General features: G+C 37.3%; 3 protein-coding genes across 7 annotated transcripts in view; all 3 read right to left on the bottom strand.

Moving 5' to 3' along the window:
* Nucleotides 1-6,386, bottom strand: part of LOC119781997 (synaptotagmin-2-like) — a 97,707-nt gene extending 91,321 nt beyond the window's left edge. The window contains exons 1-2 of one of the 4 annotated variants that reach the window (XM_038282673.1): nt 6,349-6,386; nt 2,018-2,078 (exon numbers count right to left, since the gene is read on the bottom strand). The gene's annotated coding sequence lies outside the window, so the exon portion shown is untranslated. Of the gene's footprint in view, nt 1-2,017; nt 2,546-6,348 lie in introns of those variants that run through there. The other 3 variants (XM_038282675.1, XM_038282671.1, XM_038282672.1) reach the window with 3 other exon arrangements.
* On the bottom strand, nt 5,688-13,508 carry oard1 (O-acyl-ADP-ribose deacylase 1). Of its 2 annotated transcripts, XR_005280625.1 has the most exons (6): nt 13,171-13,508; nt 12,914-13,079; nt 8,358-8,416; nt 8,139-8,251; nt 6,684-8,024; nt 5,688-6,407 (listed from the first exon to the last, which is right to left on the bottom strand). XR_005280625.1 is itself a non-coding variant. In XM_038282677.1 (5 exons), exons 1-5 carry the CDS (start codon nt 13,318-13,320, stop codon nt 7,877-7,879), a joined length of 636 nt encoding a protein of 211 aa, XP_038138605.1. In that variant the 5' UTR covers nt 13,321-13,508; the 3' UTR covers nt 5,688-7,876. The 2 variants fall into 2 exon arrangements, 1 of the variants encoding a protein (XP_038138605.1); XM_038282677.1 differs by having other exon boundaries at nt 5,688-8,024.
* A 3,040-nt stretch (nt 13,509-16,548) lies between these two features.
* On the bottom strand, nt 16,549-18,328 carry guca1b (guanylate cyclase activator 1B). The gene is made up of 4 exons (XM_038282776.1): nt 17,866-18,328; nt 17,344-17,493; nt 17,105-17,219; nt 16,549-16,961 (listed from the first exon to the last, which is right to left on the bottom strand). Exons 1-4 carry the CDS (start codon nt 18,067-18,069, stop codon nt 16,837-16,839), a joined length of 594 nt encoding a protein of 197 aa, XP_038138704.1. The 5' UTR covers nt 18,070-18,328; the 3' UTR covers nt 16,549-16,836.
* Nucleotides 18,329-21,772: the final 3,444 nt, after the last annotated feature.

Here is a 21,772-nt window from a genome sequence, read left to right as displayed (position 1 = left end):
AAAGGCATTTGTTTAGTTAAAAACCGATTTTTCATATTGCAGTATTTAAATAATATTCAGATTTGTCAATAAGGTCTGTACAGTGACACAAGTTAGCACTGTTACCTTGTAGCCACATCTCTGTCTCCATACTCTGTCAGAGAACTTCTAAATTGACTTTTTGTCTGCATCTCCCTGTTCATGATTTCTTTCCAAATATCCTGTCTCTCTCCAACAGTCCAACAGTATCAATGTAGGACAAAACTCACAATACAGACAATACAGCTAACCGAAGACCTGTTTGACCCATGTGTTTCTGTGATGGACAAGCAGCCTGCACAGGCTATGTTGCTCCCTCACCAATTGACCAGTCAAGATAATCACCAGCCTCTAAATCTCAGTCTGGAAGAATTAAAAGCCAGAGAAGATTAATTATCTCATATAGTTCTTAAAGAGAGTTTGGCTAAAAACTAAAAAAAGGAAACAAAACAGGAATACGGTTACAAAATTATGACAGCTTCATTCCACTTTGAATTTTAAAAAATGTCTTTAGTTCTTGTTCTTATCTTTGGAATTAATGTTGCCATTACTGCAGCACTGCTGTTTTTTCCTGTTACTATTTGACACTTTGCAGCCACAAAGGGGGAAGAAGAACACCACAATGAAGACACTTCTACATGGAGCACAATGGGTAATGAAAGTAAAACTTAGACAGCAGGTAGGTTATTTAATCTGAATCAGTGACAACAAAAAAACTCTCTATATAAAACTCTCTACTCTCTATATCTATGCACACAAAGAGTTACAGATTAATAAATAAACTGTTTTTTTTTTACCTTACAAGGTTACAGTTATATAAATTACTAAACCGATTAATGTGAGAGTTTCTCTGCAATAAAAAAAAACCTGATGTGAGTCGCTGTCCATGGTGCTGAAATGGATGAGCTTTCATTTTCTTGTTTTTCAAAAATTACGTATCTTTTTTAACTTGTATCAACAATCAGGAAATTAGGTCAATTTTGACGCAAAACCGAGAACAAAGGTTTATAAGGAGGAGGGTTAGTTTCAAACAATAATCATCCGTTAGCACATGCTGTACCTTTTAAAATTTCTAATGGGGCTTTGCTCACAGGAAAACACACATGGGTCCATTATTTGCTCCTTTTTGTGCAGTGGGCCATTGTGCAGAGGTAACACACTGCCCACTGCTGGACAGCATTAATACCCTTTTTTTTTGCAGATAATGAAGGTCAAACTCGGTAGAATAAATCAGATGTAGAGGATTGTAAGAAAAAGATGGCAGAAAATGTATTTCAAAATTTCATCTTTCAAGTCCAGTTTGCTTTACCATTAACCATATTTTCATTATTCCAACTACTTACTGAAAGTTTAGAAAGAAACCCTCTCAAACAGGCGCACCTCCCCTAGAGGTAACAACAGAAAAACTAGATAAAATTACCAGACTCAATTAAATGGAGAGCCAATTCCTTGTTTTATCTTACCACATCATCAGAAACCACAATATATACATGCATGACCAAACTAAAAGAGGTTGTGGCAGTCCTTAAACTAATTCAATCCATATATCAGAAGCACAACTTCACCAAATATTATTAATCCGGATACCAAAAAAACAAACAAAAGAAAACAAGCTAAGTTGACATTATCAAAAGCTGGTAGCTGATTTAAGCATCTCAACCTGGATGCTGAGGCAGCTCCGCAAGGGGATAGAAATGGATACTGCAGCACAAGAGAACCGTGTGCACAGAAAACTTGCATAGGAGCATTAGGGAGTCCCGCACTGAGCTACCCACCCCCCTCCTTTCCCTCAGCCTCACTGTGTCGCTCCGCTTCAAATCTTGGCAATACCAAAAAATAAAAGGAAAAAAGAAAGTGGATAGTCTCTGATTCATGTATAGAACAATAACCACTTAAGATCAATACAAATAATTATGAAAATAAAAAGCCTCTCTTACTGTTCATTAAAGAACCCCAAAAAGTGAACATCCTGTGTGTAAGGAAAAATTAAACTGCTTACCTTCTGTGCAGGATGCTCCACCTGGCAATGAGCTGTTCCTTTTTACGCAGACTCCAAGACACTTTGAGATAGAGAGAAAAAGAATGAGTCTCCTCTTACTTTCTCTTACTTCCAGTTCCAGACCAAATGCATCTAATAGAGCCCAGAAAACACACCTTTACTCTAAGAACATCACCAAATAAACCCTCTCAACCACTGAAATGCACCCCAAGGTTGAAGTACCACAATTTGATAAAGATTTGCTAAAAGCGGAGGGATGAAAACTACACACACTCACACACTGCAGTTTTTTTTTCCTTTTTTTCACCCTCTTTGCCCACTCTCCCACTCGCTTTTTTTCTGGTATCTTTACCCTACGCTGCCTCCCGATTGGTTAAATAGCTTTTCTGTAACATAAGCTCTCTTCTGTAATTGGAAGGCAGTCAGTTATGTGGTGCAACAGAAACCATCCCGCCCAACTCCTCTTATTATTATTTTCTCTATCCTTCCTAAGTGCCTGTGGAGAATGCTGAGCTCTGCAATTTCCTATGCATGAAGCAAAGAATAAAACAGATATGGAGGAGAGGAGGAGAGGAGGAGGTGGGAATAGGAGGAAGAAGAGGAGGAGGGAAAAGGGATGGGATCTGTGATAGTGGTGATGGGGGGGGGTGCACTGGAGGCAAATCGGGATTTTGCAGCAGGACAAGCAGGAAGGAACACAAAGGAGCGGTCTCAGGTGTGGTAAGAGGCAGGTTTGGATGCACTGGCTGGTCCTCCCCGCAGCAGCAGTGTGACAGCAGGTCAGATGAAAGGGAGATTTCTCTGCACTAACTGCAGCGCATCGAGGGGGCTCTGCTGCAGTGTGAGTCTTACTGCCAGGCAGGAAGGGGGATGGGAAGGGAGAAGGAGGAGGAAAGCAAGGGATGGCTGCAGTGCTGAAGTCTTCTAGCCTGTCTGTCACATATAGGAGGGAAACAGGGGCCAGTCACCCAAGGAAAAAAGAGCAGTTAATGATTTAAACTAACAAATAATTGAAGCTGCCCTAAAAAGAGAGTTGGAGTTAAGCCTGGTAAGAATGCATTTCTCCTGCTATAAGGCTTCTGATATACTACAAACAACAAGAAATTTTGGTACAAGTGTGACCTAAAATAAATTAAAAAAACATTTTGCAACCTAATGTATCTTGTCTCCCCTGTTTTTTTCATGTGTCCAAAGGTTTTCTGCTCAGAGAAAAGAAATGTTTGGGTTTAATTCTCTGGTGTCAGGTTTCCTCTTCTTCCTCTTTAAAAAACTACATCTGGTCCATTGTGTCCAGGCTGCACTCAAGAACAATGCATGAGCGGATCAATAATGGTACATACAACAGATCGACCATCTGCATCTGACCATCTGAGTACACCACAAGTTGTATATGATGAGTACAGAGTGTACTGAGTCAACACTGTTATGGCAGAGGGAAGAATAGGTAAATAACATGAAATATGATTCTTTGAACTAAAAGTTCAAACAGAAAAATGTCATTCATTGCTTTTCATTGTTTAATTATATAAATATCATAAATATATAAATAAGACCCTGTATGGTGACTTGCCCCAAGCAGTCCCTTGTGTCAGTTTTTTCCACATCTCAGCCTGTCAAGCTTAAACCATTGCCAGACACTATAATGACCCTTTATTAAATATAACTATATATATATATATATATATATATATATATATATATATATATATATATATATATATATGTGTGTGTGTATGTATTTTGTTAAATTTAATCACTTAATTAGGTAATTAAATTGTATATCTTATCATAAATAACCATTTAATCTTGTGTTATAATAATAATAACAATAATAATAATAATGATAATAACTGGAAAAATTGCTATTCCTGCAAAACAGCAATGAGAATGCTAAACTGCTAAACTGTTGCAGAAATTATATTAAATAGAAGAAAAGGTAAATGCAGAGGCAAGGTGAAGCCAACAGCAGAAACATGTCAGGCATGTTATTAATTAGCAGCAAACAGAAAAGCTTAATGCCTGTCCAGAAAGAGAGCAGAATTAAGCCACTGTTGGAAATATAGGCGAAGGTGAAGTAATGTAAAATAACAACAGAAATTTAATCCAGAAATAAGCTAAACTTGGAAGGAAAAACTTTGGTAAAGTGTTAGGAATGAGCAGAAAGAAAAGCTTAATGGCCTTCCTGAAAATAGAGGAATCAGAGAGAAGCAAATGGCAGAAGCATGGCTGATTATAAATTAGAAAAAAACTAACTCTTAAGTTTAGAAATGCAACACAGGACCATAAGAATAATAGTACAATATATACAACCCAGCTGCCTTTAATTTGAGTGCTAGAAGGGTCTGAAGATGTCCACCACCAAATTTCATGTTTGTACATTAAATTGCTTGGGAAAGGCATCCATTTGAAAACGTGTTGTTCAGCCACTGTCTCCCCTTACAATCTTGGCTTAATCGCTTGTATGATGTTGTGACAAACAAACGCCGATAACTCTGGCATAATAAGTGGTATCCATATAATTCTTGCATCGTTTAATTTATGACTGATAGGGGAACAAACGTTTAGGGCTGTTTATCATGTTTCTACCAAAAACTATATGGCCACGTTGATGATGTAAAAATGTGGTTTGTTTTGAAAGATTTCAATCTGAGGCCTTTTCTCAGAATCAATGTTTCAGCTGTTTAGCTGACTTGTTTCATGTGCCCAAACAAGTCAGCTAAACAGCTGAACCATAGATGATATTGAAAAATCTTTCAATGGGAGTGATAGAAGGGTCTGAAGATGTTCTATACCAACTTTCATGTTTGTATATCAAATGGTTGATACACAATGGTTGAGTTCACAATGATAGCCTTTTACTCATTTTTAAAAATGAGTAAAGATCAAAGCCTGTTTGTAGTCATTACTATTATCATTATTTCCATGAATTCTAACGATGCATTGGGAGCACATTCTGAATACAAAGCAAAGCTTTATGTGAAAAGATCTAATTAGTTAAGCTACCAAAAGTGGGTCAAAGACAAAATCGGACAAAAAGATATTTTAGTAATGTCTGCATTTTCCTTACAATCGCAAACATTTAATCTAAAACTAAACTTATACAATACAACAATAAATACAGTATTTTAATGTATAGCATCTGTTTCTAAGAACAGCCCATACTCTCATGTTTACCAGGACTAATCCTTGGCACCTATGAAAGGCTTAAAAAAAGAATGCTGATCGCTTACATGTGTGCTTGGGGTTTGTTATTGTCCTGAGACAGATTTCTCTATAGGCATTTATACTTTAACAGAAACAATTGGGACCTCTTCAAATATCTTGATGACATTAGCCTGATAATAATTAGATGAACAAACCCATAGCGTGATCCCTGGCAGTGTGATACAATTTGTCTGATTAACTGTTTTGATCCCAAAATAAATTAACTGTACATTTGCTGCCTTGTTTATTAGATTATGGGCCACATTGTTCACAAACTTAATGACCTCAGTGACTGAACTGCAGATGGTTATTTAAAAAATAAATATCTGCAGTATATACACTAAATGCAGGGATGGATGTTTAACTGTGGTGCGATTGACCATAGCTGGACATAAATAAATTGTTGGAGTAAAAATCACAGTGGAGGTTGACAATCTAGGCCTAGAAAGAAAAGCCTGTACAGAGATTAGTTTCAAGCCTTTGCATTTTTAAATCCACTAGGCTCAATCCAAACACAGCAAACCGGTCAGGAAAGTTAAGACAAAGGGAAAGTGTTTCATCAGTTGCCATGATAAGTGCTGTCCAAATAGTGCTGGCAAAAAGAAAGTATGTAAGGAAAGTTGGATGCTTCCTATCAACAACTCATTTAGCACACAGACCTAATAATGTTACTATCTGGCTCTTAGCACCCATATGGATTCCCACAATCCTTTGCATGACAAGATGTATAAACACAGCCCACCAAACAGAGTTTCATATATTTTTTATGTGTACTCTGTATGACACATGGAAAAATACACAACTTTATATGTATTGAGTTTAATAATGGAGAGCTTCAGCTGTTGTTAGCTACATTTATGCATCTGCCTTTTTTTTCTTTTTCAGATGGCTGTATTTCCTATTTTATTAACATCATCAATGTGCGTTTCTGTTGCATAATGACATCTAAGAGGCTAGAGGCTCTTCAGATTTGGTAAAGCAGTCCAGATTTACTTTTTCTAGCCATAAAGGTGTCCTTACTGTTGACACCATGAGAGGTGAAGGAACAGGAGCAACAGACAGGGACCAATAACTTAGTCAAGTGAACAGGATGAAGGACAACCAGGCTAGATTTTTACTTTACGGACCTCCACTATCCACCTCTTGCTACAGTAAGCATCTTCAGATGTACAAAACCTTCTGTAATCTAAAAAAAAGAAGAAAAAAGATTTCGGATGTTAATGATGGTTAGATTCCTGTAGCATTTGAAGTTGTTCATAAACACAATATTAAGCATATATTAAAGTTAGAATGATACAGTAATGTGGCCATCAATAAAGGTGTTTGTTTACTAGTGAGTTCCATGTTAGATTAATCAAACTGCAGCCATTTCTAACTCATACTCAATTTATCAGAAGAAAGTCTGAATTAATCAGATGATAAGTAAAAGCTTCTGATCTAATAAATTGAAGGCTTTATTTACCTCATATTAAAAGATGTTAAAGGAAATCCTCTGTCTGCTGAGAAACAAGGATGGATGTAAAAAATTGAGAAACAGGAATAAAATATAATGAAGAGTGGTCAAAGATCAAAAGCAGTACTTAGGTTTTAAAGAAGAAAAGAGGAGCAAGAACACGCTGATGTATCTAACAAACCATGAACCCTTAGAAATTAAGTGATGACACACTTTTTATTGCATTTCAGAGATATTAGATATAATCAATTTTATATGAAGAAACATTACAGGGGGTCCTAAACACTTGTTTTCTAAGAGTTAAAATGTGTTTTATTAAGCCATTGTTATTCCTAGTAACATTTATTCACTAAATTCCCTTTCATTGACAATCTCTCTAGAATATTTAGCTCTCCTAGAAACAGTCTTCTAAGCAAAAAGCTTATTTTTAGTCTGATTTTTACTTTAGTATTATAATCACTGAGTTATATTCTGCAAGCTTACTGATTAAGTTTTAGAATATTAGTGTCACAATTTTCATTTACATTTGTTGTTCCTCACTATACGCTGCTCTTATAGCAATGGTTTAGTTGATGCTTGGTGAATGAAGGCACTGGTTGACTTAAAAGTAGAGATTTCATAAGCAATGGACATGCACAATATTTTGTATCATAGAAAATCTCAAAGTTAAAACCAAAAGTGTAAACGACGTCCAATCTGACTAAATTAAAGGCTTTAAAAAAAATCTGCAACCACAAAAGGAATATATAAGTCATTTGCTATGTTATTCTACTACATGCTTAAATTTGTATTTAAGCAAACAGTCTTTAGCCAAAACCTCTTAACTAGTGTTTTAAAACCCATTTTTAAAAAGTATGCTTTTCCGATAAGGGGTGGGGTTAACAATGAAACTAAATAAATATTTTAGAATCCCTCTAAAGTAAAAATTAAAAGTCAAACACTAAAATTGATCAAAAATGCCTTAAAATCTTAATTTGTTGAATAGGAGGAGTCTCACTGTAGTGAGAGAGCAGAAAACTGCTGAGTGTGGTTTTTCATTAACACCATTGCTGAGCAGTTCTGTGTCACGCTGTTACAAAAAGGAAGAAAAATATTTATTTCACTTGGAATTTACTCCTTAGATAACAGCTTTTACACTACTGTGGGAGTCATACAGAAAAGTGCATACAGGGAAGATTACACATAATAAACAAAACCATAAACTATCTACGCATATTTTCCTCCATCACTGCGGTCTCTTCTTTCTTGGGCAGGCTGTATACTGTGATGGAGATATCTGCGTGTTCAAAGACCTGTATCAGGATCTCTGACACCCTTTTCCACTGCAGTCGGTCCAGGCCACATCCAATACTGAGAGGGAGACACAAGATAAACATATAGCTTAATGATTCCCGGAAAAAACACAAGAATTAGTGAATATATTCAGCACATAATGCAACAGTTTCCACAGACGTTACTACAAACCGAGGCATTGATATTCTCTTGACATTATTCTGTAGGCAATGAGACTTCATGTCTTCCAGACTTTTTCTCAGGTTTTCATACGTGGGTCTCTGGCTGGCTTTCTTCTTTGTGATCTGAGAGGATAAAGTTACAGTAGAGTTAAAAAAAAGGCAAAGTTTCATGACTGAATACTGGAATTATTTTTTATCGTATCATAATGATTAGCCATGAAATATTTACCAGATAGTAGATGAACCGTCCATGGTGAGCCAGTACTGCACACTGTCCAGGTACCTTCTCTATTATGATACATGGAAAAAAAAAAGACACCAAAGATTAGACGACTGTAAAAAAGACATTTGCATGAACTGTATTAAAAGAATACAAAATTCCTCCAGACTAATTGATGAGAACTAGTGATGGGTCCAGCAACACAGATGCGTCGGTGCATACGTAGAGCCCATAGAGCAAAACACTGTATCGGTGCGGGTGTCATTTAAGAAAGTAGTGTGACCGATACAGGAGTTGTTTCTAACTGACTGACACACTAAACTATGTTTAAAAACGTTTCTGTCAACATGATGCATCTGCTAAAAAAATTGTCTCATCTTTTGCGGTTTATCATGAAAATTCAGCCTAAAAGAAATAAGAACGTTAATTTCTCGTATCCTACTTTTCCTCTCTGTTATCACTCAATTTATCTGAATTAAAGTTAATTTCAACTTGATTTTAATTTATTTACTGTTTTACTTTACTTATTATTTTAAAATTCTGATTTAAAAACCTAGTCCACAAGCTTCTTATTCACATTTTCCCCTAAATGATTACGTTATGATATATGTTTGCATTATTTATAGGCTGCATCTAAAAATATCAAAGATATTTTCAATTTAAACATAGATATGAAATAATACAATATAACCTACAATAACTTCAATTATATCATTGAACTATATCATCAAATCAATTCATTTTAGTGTCGAATAAGCTGCCTGTAGTGTCTTTAAATGTCCAGCAGGTGTCAGTATTCTGTAAGTTTACAGTTTGGCAATGTGCTGAAACACTTCGAGATGCCTCATTAATCCATCACTAATCAGAACTATTTGTCCCTCTTTAAATAGTCTTAGATTTCCAAATCCTCTTAGTTAAAATTCAAAAATGATACAAATATTTTTAGAGGTTTTGTTTTTCCCTTTTTTTATTTTATCATCCTAAAATATTTGGTCAAATATCCTTACATTTGAGTTATATCCGTCTATAAGCTCCTCAAACGTTTTCTGTAATCGTCCCAAACAAAACTTGTAACTGAACTGGTTTGTTGCTGCTTCTCCTCCATGAAACTATGGGCATTGAAACAAACAATTGGATTTTTTTTTTTCACCAGGGCAAACATGTTTATTTCCCCCAAAGTGAAACCATTGAGCTTTTGTCATTACAGTGTTTAAATTACACTACCATAAAAATGCTGTAATCTGGCTTTACAGGATGGTCTTAGATAACAGCTGACTTTTTCTTTGAGGGGTCAGAAAGTCCATATCAGTATGATATGGACTGTCACTCGGCATCTTAACAAGGGAAGGAGGGAAGGAGGGAAGATGGTTTTAGATGCCTTGCCTTAAACACAGTAACAGGATTCTATCCAACCAAATCAAATTAATCTTTTTTTCACATTTCATTATAAAAATGAAAAGTTACATATGATGCTTTAAACACCTAGCTTTGATTTCAATCATCCCCTTGGAGAGGTGACCCTAATTTAAAGGGCAATGAAATTCAAGGTGATAAACATGTTTGGAAAACAATCAAGTTTCACAAGAAACAATAAAAATATAACACACTAAACAAAGACTTAATTTATCAGAAGAAAACCTGAATGAATCAGATGATGATAAGCAAAAGCTTCTGATCTAATTAGTTGAAGGCTTTATGTACCTCATATCAAAACACGTTAAAGGACACAAACATTATTAAATAAACAAATCCTCTTTTTGCTGAGAAACAAGAAGGATGGATATAAAAAAAAATGGAGAAACAGGAATAAAATATAATGAAGAGTGGTCAAAGATCAAAAGCAGTATTAAGGGTTTAAAAAAGAAAAGAGGAGCAAGAACATGCTGATGTATTTAACAAACCCTGAACCCTAAGAAATTAAGTGTTTACTAAACAAAGAAAGATGAATAGAAATGTATGAACACTGAGCTATTGAAGCCCAACAAGAATAGTGGTATAAAAAACAGGCTTTCAAAAAATTTGATCCTCAAACATAAAACCTGATTAAAAGATAAGATTAATTAATCACCCAGCCCTAGTTTAGTATTGGTAACTAATAAAGCTGTGAGTCAAACTTTCAAAGACAGGATATGTTCGGAGCTTTACCACATTATCTCAAAGGTAAAGTTTATGTAATCCTCTGACTTTCAAAACAAAATGATTTTTTTTTAAAAAGCACATTTGATCTAATTTGCATTATATAATTTAGGTCATTCTGACTGTCCTAAAACAGGAAACACAATGATTAAATGTCATATGAAGCATGAAAAGTGTTATGTGGCTCATAAGCTTTTCTGCTGACTGGTATTCAGAGTTCTGCTGGAAACAAGGTTGAGCCTTGAAACCATCTTACTGGAAAACATTGACCAGTTCATCATGTTCACACGAGTTGGAACAAAATCACTGCTAAAGAACTTCAATATTCTGTCCAACTGCATTCTGTCCTCTTTGGAAATCAATCAAGTATTTTATCATTGCCAGTTTCTCCTGAAAAGCAGTGTTTTCATATATGGCTCAGATGTTTTCTGCAGAGGTATGCGTTACAAGTGAGCCCTTATGAATAAAACCAAAAGCAAAGTTAGAGCACAAAACAAATATATATATATTGATGTTTAGTAATTAAAACAAAACCTAATCTGGTGTCTCCATTGTTTAAGGGGACATTTGTCTTTTTTTATCCTAAATAAAGACACCAGGCTCTTCAACCTGTCCTTGGCCCAAGCCACCGTTCCGTCCCGCCTCAAAACCTCCACCATCATCCCGGTGCCGAAGAAGTCTGCCATTACCAGCCTGAATGATTACCGCCCAGTGGCCCTCACTCCGGTAATCATGAAGTGCTTTGAGAAGCTGGTTCTTCGGCACATCAAGGACTGTCTCCCCCCACACCTGGATCCCCAACAGTTTGCATACCGGGCCAACCGTTCCACAGAGGACGCCGTTGCCGTGGCTCTCCACTCTGCTGTGAACCACCTGGAGCAGCAGCAGAGCTACGTCCGGATGCTCTTTGTGGATTACAGCTCGGCCTTTAACACCATTCTCCCGGACAGACTCATCATCAAACTGGGCTCCCTTGGACTCCCCCCTCTCACATGTGCCTGGATTAACAACTTCCTGACCGACCGACCCCAGGCTGTGAGAGTTGGCCCCCACCTCTCCTCCACCCGCACGCTGAGCATCGGCTCCCCACAGGGCTGTGTGCTGAGCCCCCTCCTCTTCTGCCTCTACACCCACGATTGCAGACCGATCCACAACCACAACCGGATCATCAAGTACGCCGACGATACCGCTGTGGTCGGTCTCATCTCCAGGGGCGACGAGGCCGCCTACAGAGAGGAGGTCCTGAAGCTGGCTGATTGGTGCCCAGAGAACAATCTGACTCTGGACACCAAGAAAACCAACGAGCTCATCATAGACTTCAGGAGGCACAGCCCTGAGCCAGCTCCCCTCTTCATCAACGGCGAGCAGGTGGAGAGGGTTCACAGCGTCAAATACCTCGGCGTCCACATCTCTGACCGCATCACCTGGTCAGAGAACATCACCACCATCATCAAGAAGGCCCGGCAAAGGTTACACTTCCTGAGAATCCTCAGAAGGTATAACCTCAACTCTGATCTGTTGCTGGCCTTCTACTGCTCCTCCATCGAGAGCTTGCTGACCTACTGCATCATAGTATGGTTCGGCAGCTCCACCGCTGCCGACAGGGAGAGGCTGCAGAGGGTGATAAAGGCAGCGCAGAGGATTATCGGTCGCCCTCTCCCCTCCCTGGCAGACATTTACTCCACCCGGTGCCTCAGCAGAGCCAGGGCCATCTCCAAGGACAGCTCCCACCCTGGCTCCACCCTGTTTGACCTGTTGCCCTCTGGAAGGCGCTACAGGCAAATGAGGATCAGGACAAACAGACTCAAGAACAGTTTCTTCCCCCAAGCCATTGCCGCCCTCAACTCCGACCTGCACTGACGGACACTTTTCACCTGGTTTGCATTATTCCCCAAGCCATTGCCCCCCCTCAACTCCAACCTGCACTGTCGGTCACTTTACACCTGTTTTGCACTATCCCCCCCCCCACAATCTGTGCCAGTACTGTTTACATTTCCTTTTCACAGTTTACATTTCCTTTTCACTGTTTACATTTCCTTTTAATATATTTATATATATTTTTCGTAACTGTTTACATTTCCTTTCCTTTTAATATATCTATATATTTTTTATATATTTTTTTTTTTTTTTTTTTTTTTCACGGTAGCTGTTATGGAAGTCCCAAATCTCATTGTATCTGTCACAGTATATAATGACAATAAAGGCTTTTTGACTTTGACTTTGAAAAATGTACGAACAAATATGATGGGCGCCTCAAGGATAGTTCCTCATATATCCTTTATACCTTATTATTTCCATTCAGAACAACATTAAAATTCATGCTAAAATGGAAAATCTGACAAAAGCACGTTTTATATCAGACATAATAACTTCCATCACAGGAGAATAAATATCACCTCATGGCTTTTTATATAGCTGGTCGGACTTACTCTGCTCTTTTAACCTTTCCACTCCTTTGAACTTCTTCTTAAACATCACTGCTATCCCCGCCCCCATGCGGATATCCTCACTGATGCAGTGGGCCAGAGCTTCATCCGGTGGGCAGGAGAACAGATCCCCGGTGACATACTTCAGTTCACAGCTGCCTTCTGATAGCTAGCCACCAGGGGGCAGCATTTCACCAGAGTTAAAATGTCAGAGCAGCAACAACAGCTATAATAGGAAACTGTGTAATTTTAAACATTACCTCTACTTTTCTAGTTGAGCATAGGGCCTGACTTTCAGACGACATTTGCAACCATGAAATAAGATCCTGTTTGGTGGCTTGATTCGGTGTTAAAACCTGTGAACCCGTCTGTCTAAACGAACACGCTAAACCACGCAGGATTGTTTGCATCTGCTTCCGAGATGAACACTGCTTTGATAGCTCGACCCGGAACTTTAAAGTTAAAATAAAAAGACGTTTGAGGCAGGCCACGTTTTTTAGTATCTAACACACAATTTGCTTTCAATTTCTTTCGGCAGGACCAAAGCTAAAACATCGAGAATCTCGCGAGAATAGCAACACCTGATGAGAATGGAGATGGGTTCGCCCCAATTTCACGCCGGGGAAGAAAGCGGCGCTACTCTGTAGGCGGAGTTTGATTTCAGCTACAGCTGTGACGCTTAGATGTTGACTTCAATGGGCGCATTGAAAGTACTGACCTTGGTTGTGCCTAAACGTATTTGCTCCCAATGCAAACCGGGTTAACACAATTATTAAGGAGCAATAAATTAGTTAGACAAGAACAGTTTAAATCAGGGGTTAAGTGTGACCTGATCATGCAACCAGACAGTTATTCGATTTGCTGCATCAGCTGGTAAAGTAAGAACATCTAAATTATCTGAACTATTGCCATTAATGCTTTATTGCATTTTAGAAATGTGTTCAAAACAAATAAATCCCTAAAAATATTAAAGATATAGTTGAAATGCTTTGTATTTTTTGCACGTTTTGTAAGTTTGAAGGAGGCAGGTGGTCAAATCCTGCCAGTGACTGAAGAAGACCTTCAGCAAAACTTGGTGAAAACAGCCTCTCAAGTTTCATTTACCACAATAAGCCACATGGTATGAACTGAAGACCTCAATGTTTGTACTCCATTGCCAACCCTAAATACAAGATAGATTTGCCCCAAATGTACTCACTAAATGAGGTAATGGGATTCTGTGTTGTGGTGAGATAACATAAAGTTAACAGTTATATCAGCAATTTCTCTGGAGGAAGAAGAATGCAGCACACAAGGCAGACAACAGTGAAGCATGGTAGTGGCTCAGTTATGCTGTCGGGCTCCTTTGAAAAGAAAAAATGAGCCGTAGATGATGCACCATCATCTATGATTGTGCATTTTGCAACATAGATACTATATCTATTGCAACATGATAAAAACACTACTTGCCTTCCGGCCTATTGTTTTTTTTGTTTTTTTAAGCTACAGTGTGTAATTTTCAGCGACATCTAACGTCCAGACTGCAGACTGCAGCAACATGAACATCTCCCCCCCACCGCTTCTCCCCCCCAACAGTACGGCGAGCGTTACGGGACAAAATGTCTTCCACGACGTCCACATCACCTACCTTCTCAAGTGATGAGGTTTGTTTACATAGATAATTTTACAGATAGTATTTCATTAGTCTGTGTGTTCAGTACCGTCTCAGTTCATCTCTCTCAACTTGCCGTAGTTACTTTCGAGCGTAATGGGCGATCTCGCAATCGCTAGTTTGTTGGCTCTGCGCCGCCGTAGCGCAAAGATGTCTGCCTCCATGGCTGCGAGACCCGCTCCTATGTAATTATAAATAACGACTTCTAAGGCAACGCAAATATTAAGGTTAAGAGGCTGAGCTCGTAGATGATGATAAATAACATAGTTATGTATAATATATTACATTTCTGACTGTATATCCCTGTAATTATTACACACTGTAGCTTTAAACAAAAGGTCCAGGAGGGAAGCATTTTAAAGGAAAACACTGGTGAAAACATCTACTTTATTCAGACTCAATCCATGCAAAACTGTATATTGTATAACCTACGTGTTTTGTACTCATAAAGTCAATGGAAAAAAAGGCTTGACCAGCTAGAGAGAGAATGAGAGAAAAAAAAACAAAGTAGAAAGAACACTAACTGATGTAAAAAGCCAAAAACGAGAAAAATATTCCTGATCATAAAGATTTTGCAGGAGGATGTCATGTAGCCCAAATATGAAACCAACATACACAGAATATAATAATTATAGCATCCAACTAACAATTTTGTTCTGTGGTGGAAAATTTCCCTTTAGTCATGGAGGTCTGCTCATGGAAGAATTTATACTTCAACAGCTAAAAGGAAACATTCTGCTGATTATCAACTATAAAAAAATAAATATATGCTTATCAACTATTAAAAAAAATAATTTTCTTTGATAATACAGCAGAATACAAAAAGTAGGAAAAGATTACTTCCCTGCTTATTCTACTTCATTAGTGTAATAACAGACCAATTGTTAACCTGACCTATTCAAATCATTAAGGGTAGACCTTATACTGGGCTACATGTAGTTTGGTTATTCATATTAAAATTGGTAATGCTTCCACTTTGCCAGAAAACTTTTAAAATTAGCTGTTTTCTCAGTTTTATTGAGATTTCCCATTTATTATTATGGATATGAGTACATAATTTGCCAGTTTTGCCTAATGATGCTAAAAAAGAGAGATTATATCCCTTTATTTTAATTTCATAACTACACTTTGCATAAGGTCCCTTTTTTTCATGCCTAAGCATATCCACCAAATATGTCGGTGCTCATTCTGACCAGCAACACTTTAAATTGTGTCTGCAAAAAAAAACACTTGGAACACAACCAGACTTATATGTCTTTGTGGTTCCATGTTCTTTAAAAGTGTAAACTTCCCTTAGATTCCTGTATTACATTACTCCACAAAGGTTTGAAGTCCATTATTTCAGTGTTATGGATTTTTTTTTTTGTTTGTTTCTTCTGTATTTTGATAGAGCCTTTATATGAATACTTTTTAAAAACCTGCCAAATTTTGTAAAGTGCAACAACCCAAATTTTAACAAAGCAATTTTTTCCAGTGTGTTCCAAAGAAGAAACAACAATATGAATATGCTGTAGTAATCTGTGCACAAATGATGCTCTCTTCACATTTCCACCTGCCCCCTCATTTATGCATGCCCTGGAACATTCCTGGCTAATACAGGTTTTGTTTGCAGTCACAATATCCAGTGATTGCACAGGCTGGGGCAACTCTGCGTATAAGCCAACAGATTAGCAATATTTCCTGGCCAGTTTCAGCTGGTTTATCTTGTAGTTTCCCTTTTGTTTGTTTATGTAATCCCCTTTAAATCATAGATTGTTCTGACAGCTTGTCCCTAAATATGATGCCAACATTTACTTCTCCATCATTTTTAGAGGGAAACTCCTCGGCTGCAGCTTATTATCAGTTCTTGGTGGGCCATTTGCCAGCTGAATCACTTAGTTTTGTTCTCTTGGCTTCACAAGAAAAAAAAAAAAAAACAATATTCTACTGAGCTTAATTTCAAACAGGAATATTTTTCATGAATAAATACCCACAAGTAAGAAAAAAGTCATCTTTAAACTTTTTTATTGAACAACATTTATTCTTGATTCATGACACAATCAACAGAACATAGAGTATGTGTTCATGACTGTAAAACAAACCTATAATAAGATAGGCAGTAATTATTTACACTGTTCTTCAGTGTGTCACTGTTTCATTGAATCTGTAACTAAATGCTTTATAAGCAACAAGAACATATATGTCTAACTTCTGGACATCATTTATTTATGTCTTTTATAAACATTTATATACAAAATCTTTGTGGTTATGTATGAGTTCATTAGGATTTCCAGCCTTAGAAGTTAGCACTGCGTCTTCGCTCATTGATCCAGTCGCCAGGGTTCACATCCATCTGCAGCATCTTCATCACCCATTTATCCCTGCGTGCTCCATCAATAAACTCATCCAGAGAGAGCTCACCTTGGTGACAAAATAAGAGGCATTAAAAATGTTTAAACCAGCGATAAGCAAAAGCAAAACCTTATATAAGAACTTAAACTTGATGCTAAAGCAAGCAAACAGACACTCTTAAATGACACATAAAAAAAGAAAAAAACTCTCACCATCTCCATTTTCATCGACCAGCTCAAATATACGGTCAACAACCTGGTCTGGTGTAAGCAGATTACATTCTTCATCCAGCTCTCCATGGCAGGCTTTCTTTAGCCGATAAATAGACTGTAAGTGACAACAAAGGGTGTTGCAATGATTAACAATGATTTTATTTTCTAAAAGCAAGGGTTGCAATCCCCAGCGGATCGACACTAATTTAAATTTTTATGTGATTTAATGGAAACATTACCTCAACAATTTCAAGAAGTTCTGTTTTGTCAATGCATCCACTCCCATCTTTATCGTACATTTTGAATGTCCATTTAAGCTTGTGTTCCAGCTTCCCTCTGAGAACTAAGTTCAAAGCTGCTACATACTCAAGAAAATCTATGGTGTTGTCCTGTGAAAATAGAGAGTTCAAATGTTAAAAAATCAGAATACTTGAGAAGAAATTACAATCAGGCAACAAAAATAAAAAAGCAAAAAAAATATCAAACAATATACGCTTATTCAGAATGCTTTAAGAAATCTGAAGAAATAAGATATCAAAAAGAAAAACTTTACACATTTACTAAGAAGAAAATTGAATAATTAAAAGTACAAATCAAAAACGTGCTCACTTTTGAGAAATTTCTCTTTTCAGCTCTACTTGAGCTTATATCATTAAAATGCAGTGTCTTGCTTCAACAGCAATTCCTTTTGAATCTATCTATGCCTGACAAATTTCAACATTAGAACTGATAACACCAGAGTCCAGTCCTGATGTACTTACTCCGTTCTTGTCGAAGGCTCGAAACATGTTCTCGATGTAATCTGCAGCCTCCTTGTTATCAGTGACCCCAAAAAAACCCTTAAACTCGTGCATGAATAGTGTTCCACTCGGACATTCCACAACAAATTTCTTGTACCATTCCTGCAGCTCTGCCACATCGATTTCCTTGTCGGGGTCACTTTCCTCGCTCAAGCGCTGACCCATGATGGGAAGATTTTCTCTTACTCCCCCAAAAGCTAAATTATTTCTTACATTACAAACAACAAGCTTAAGCTTTGTAACTTTGGTTTTTTTTTTATGTTCCTTCTCTGGAGTTTGGAACCCACAAATATTTGTTCACATTTACTAAACAGCTTTTAGCTAATCACCAAAGATAAAAACAATCAAAAAGGCATAAAGATCCATCGAAGCAGAGCAGTTATTCGCCTCTTTCTTGTAGCAAATCCCTTCTGAAAGTGAGGATGAGATACAGACTGCTATGGGTCATATGGTAAGGGATTAGAAATGAAGACCTGTCCAAATCAATTAGTTCATACAAAGATCATAAAGGGTTGTCTTTTGTGCTGCTTCATACACTCATTACAAGAAACACCTGAAGATAGTCTGCAAGCTTCCCAAGTCTTGGATCAGTAAGGGTCCAAGCAGCATTGTTTATGTAACGCATCCTCCATAATTATTGGGATATCTTTACAGGAAAATGTTTGCCTTTTAAATTTTTTGACTTAGACATACTTATTTTATTTTCCTTTTCCATTATCTGTCTTAGTGATGTCAACATAAACATAGCTCCTAGATCCTCTGCTGTTTATTTTCACTTTTTCAACAAGTATTGCTCTGGCTATTACCTGTTATTTTGACATGGTTCTTGAACATTATGCCGAAAAAGTAAACGCTGTGCATCTTCAAACTGCTCCTTTAGATAATAAAAAATATATATATATTTCTCAGATAATATTCATCGAAGTCTTTAATCATGGGTCTGTTGTTTTGGGTGAAATTTGTGAGTGAGGGTTAATCCCTTGGATCAGAGGCAAACCCTTACATGAATTGTCTCCTGATGGTTTACTGTCCCATACATTTTGAAGGTGGCTTATTGGAAAAAAAAAAAACTTTACCCAAGTCCTCTGCACCTATCCTAAATCGTCTAGCTGAATGTTATTCATTTCTGTTGGAGAGAAGAAGCTTTGTTGACCTATCATGCACCAGGCCTGTACTTATGGAGCACTTTTTTTCTTTTTGGAGTTTTTAGGGCTTGTTTTTTTATAGAAGGCTGACAGGAAGAGGGGTATAAGAGAGGGGGAGAGACATGCAGCAAAGGACCAAAGGTCGGATTCGAACCATGGTCAGCCGCGTCGAGGACTAAGGCCGTACATGGGTTGTGAGCACTAACCACTGCATCACCTGCACGCCTCCTTATGGAGCACTATTATCAAAAGAGTGAAAGCACTTTTTTCTGCATTAAGTCATTCACACACACATTCACACACTAATGGTGGTAAAGCACATTGTAGCCACAGCTGTGCTGGGGCAGAATGATAGAACTGAGACTACCATAAAATTGTCACCATGAGGGAATAGCAGTTGGTGGTGAGAGGGTCACCAGCTGAGGTGGTCCTACTACCTTTATGACTTTCTTGGTAGCTCTTGAGCTTTATATTGCAGCATTTGGACCCTAATCTAAAGTTCTTGAGGATGTGAGATAAGTGTTGTGGTAGTATATGTGAAGTCCCACAGATGCATAAATAATGTAAGATGACTGCGTAGGTTTCCTTAGAGGTAACCATGGTCAAGCTTTCTTCTGCTTTAAGCCAACTATTCTGCATTTGCATTTCAGTCAGAATGACAGAGAGAAATCAGCTGATCTGTTCTTATTAACAATTTCTTATCTTCATCCATCCATTGTCTATACCCCCCTAGTCTTTGCAGTGTTTAAGGGAAGCTGGTGCCCATCTACAGTGCTAACTAAAATGAAACACATCTAAACACTCTTCATCCTAGACTAAAGTAACTATGACATTTGAAGCTAAACCTTTTGGCCAGAAGTTTACGTGTTGTGGAGAAGATTGACAGCAATTCTTTCAAAGTTTGGATATTATGTACTTGACATATTCAGAGAGGATTCAAGAGGATTTAACGGAAACATAAAAAATGAAAAATTAGGATTTAGTGTAGTCAATATGAAGTGTATCCCTTTGTAGAGAAGCAATACATTTTATACTTAACAGTATTAAATTAAAGATGATGTAAAGACATGAATTATTACATTGTAATTAACAATGTAAAACAAAGAGTCTGATGTGGCATTTATAATCTAGTCCCAGAATAGGAAGTTCCTAACCTGTCTGATGATTCACTGAGGTCAAGTGTTCAGTTTTCCCTGAAAGCACTAATTACATGTCTGCTGTAGTTATCTGCCTAAAGGCCACCATAAATGTGTTTGTGCTTGTTAGAGGCACTCAGTGACATAATCACTGTCACTCCTTTTAAAAATACATTTAGAGGAAATCCTGCAGCACTGTATGTAGGTTAGGACTGCCCCGGCCCATTATATGTGCTGACAGGAGGGATGGAGATAATCTTAGCTTAGATGTGTCAAGGCCGTTGGGAAGTCACTGGATGTTATCCTCTGGTGATTAAAATGATTCATACCCTCTGGTCTTACACAACTGATATTTCAAACTAAGCTGTTTGAGTTTTCTCTTTCAAAAAAACTCATATGGTCAATTTAGTTCTGTACCTGAGGGTTGTTGTGTTTACTCCTATTTCTGCCCGTTCAGTGAGACTTAAAAAAAGACTATTTTTGTAGGGATCAAGCTGTTTTTACTATCATAAGGTGGGTAGTAAAAATTTACTAGAGCTTGTGAACATGAAGTTGTTACCAAAGATTTGGGTGAAAGATTATTTTTTTTATTGAACATGCAGAGATGGAGTGATATACTTTTACCTATATCGTGCACACTTGGTTTTCCCTGTGCCAACAATGTTAAAACTTGCTATATAAATAGTTTTGATAACTTTAAAAAACAAAATAAAATGTAAAAAACAAACCTTTTACCTTCGTACATGAGAGAAAAATATTTAAAAATATAATTATTTGACAAAATCTTCAGTGCTGTGGTATATTTTTGGAATTGTAACAATGTAATTTTTACTTCTTGAATTAGGCATGTGATCTGGAAAACTGAGTTATTAGCCAATACATTTCTGTTTACCTCGGCGTTTAAATTGAATGTTATGCAGTGGTGCAGCTCTCTTAACTTTTCTTCAATTTGAAAAGAGAATAGATTTCATATTGCTCAGACAGGCGAGAGTTGTTTTTACTGCTCTCCTTTTAACAATCTCTTGCTAGTCTTTCAAAAAGGTCAGATTTTTGGAGTTCTGTCAACAGAATCTCCCACTTGAACTGTAAACAATAACTATAAATTATCTCTTTTCCCAGTCTGCAGGCTCAGGCGGACAGCCATGTCTTGTTATGCAGCTGTTCCATTTTTTTGTTCCATTTTGAGATGATGGATTGAGCAGATGTAAGGAATGCGTTCCCTTATCAAATCTATCCTCCAGCATCAAGAAGCTGATCACAGATTTGAATGTCTCATCTAGGCTGAGTTTTAAAGAACAAAACATTTATTCTTGATTTGCAGATTTTCACAGATATTTGTTTCCTTTTACTTAACCTGCATATTCCAATCTTTTAGCTGTAAAGCCAGATCACAGCACTCCATTAGATGGCCAAAGTTAGATTATTGTTACATACCTAAACCCTGCTTTAAACGTCTCTACATATTTATAGCTGACCATTTTGCTGTAGCCTTTTTGTTTTGTCTTTGCGATACTTTTTGTTGCTGAATTTATACTGAGGCTTAATTAAGACAACCCTACATAACTTTTGACATATGTAGCATAATTT

The sequence above is a fragment of the Cyprinodon tularosa genome, unplaced genomic scaffold (assembly GCF_016077235.1).
Source record: "Cyprinodon tularosa strain WSP-4 unplaced genomic scaffold, ASM1607723v1 ctg187, whole genome shotgun sequence".
In the NCBI taxonomy this organism is placed as follows: domain Eukaryota; kingdom Metazoa; phylum Chordata; class Actinopteri; order Cyprinodontiformes; family Cyprinodontidae; genus Cyprinodon; species Cyprinodon tularosa.
Note: the sequence above shows the minus strand (reverse complement) of the source record. Positions and strands in the feature narration are given on the sequence as shown.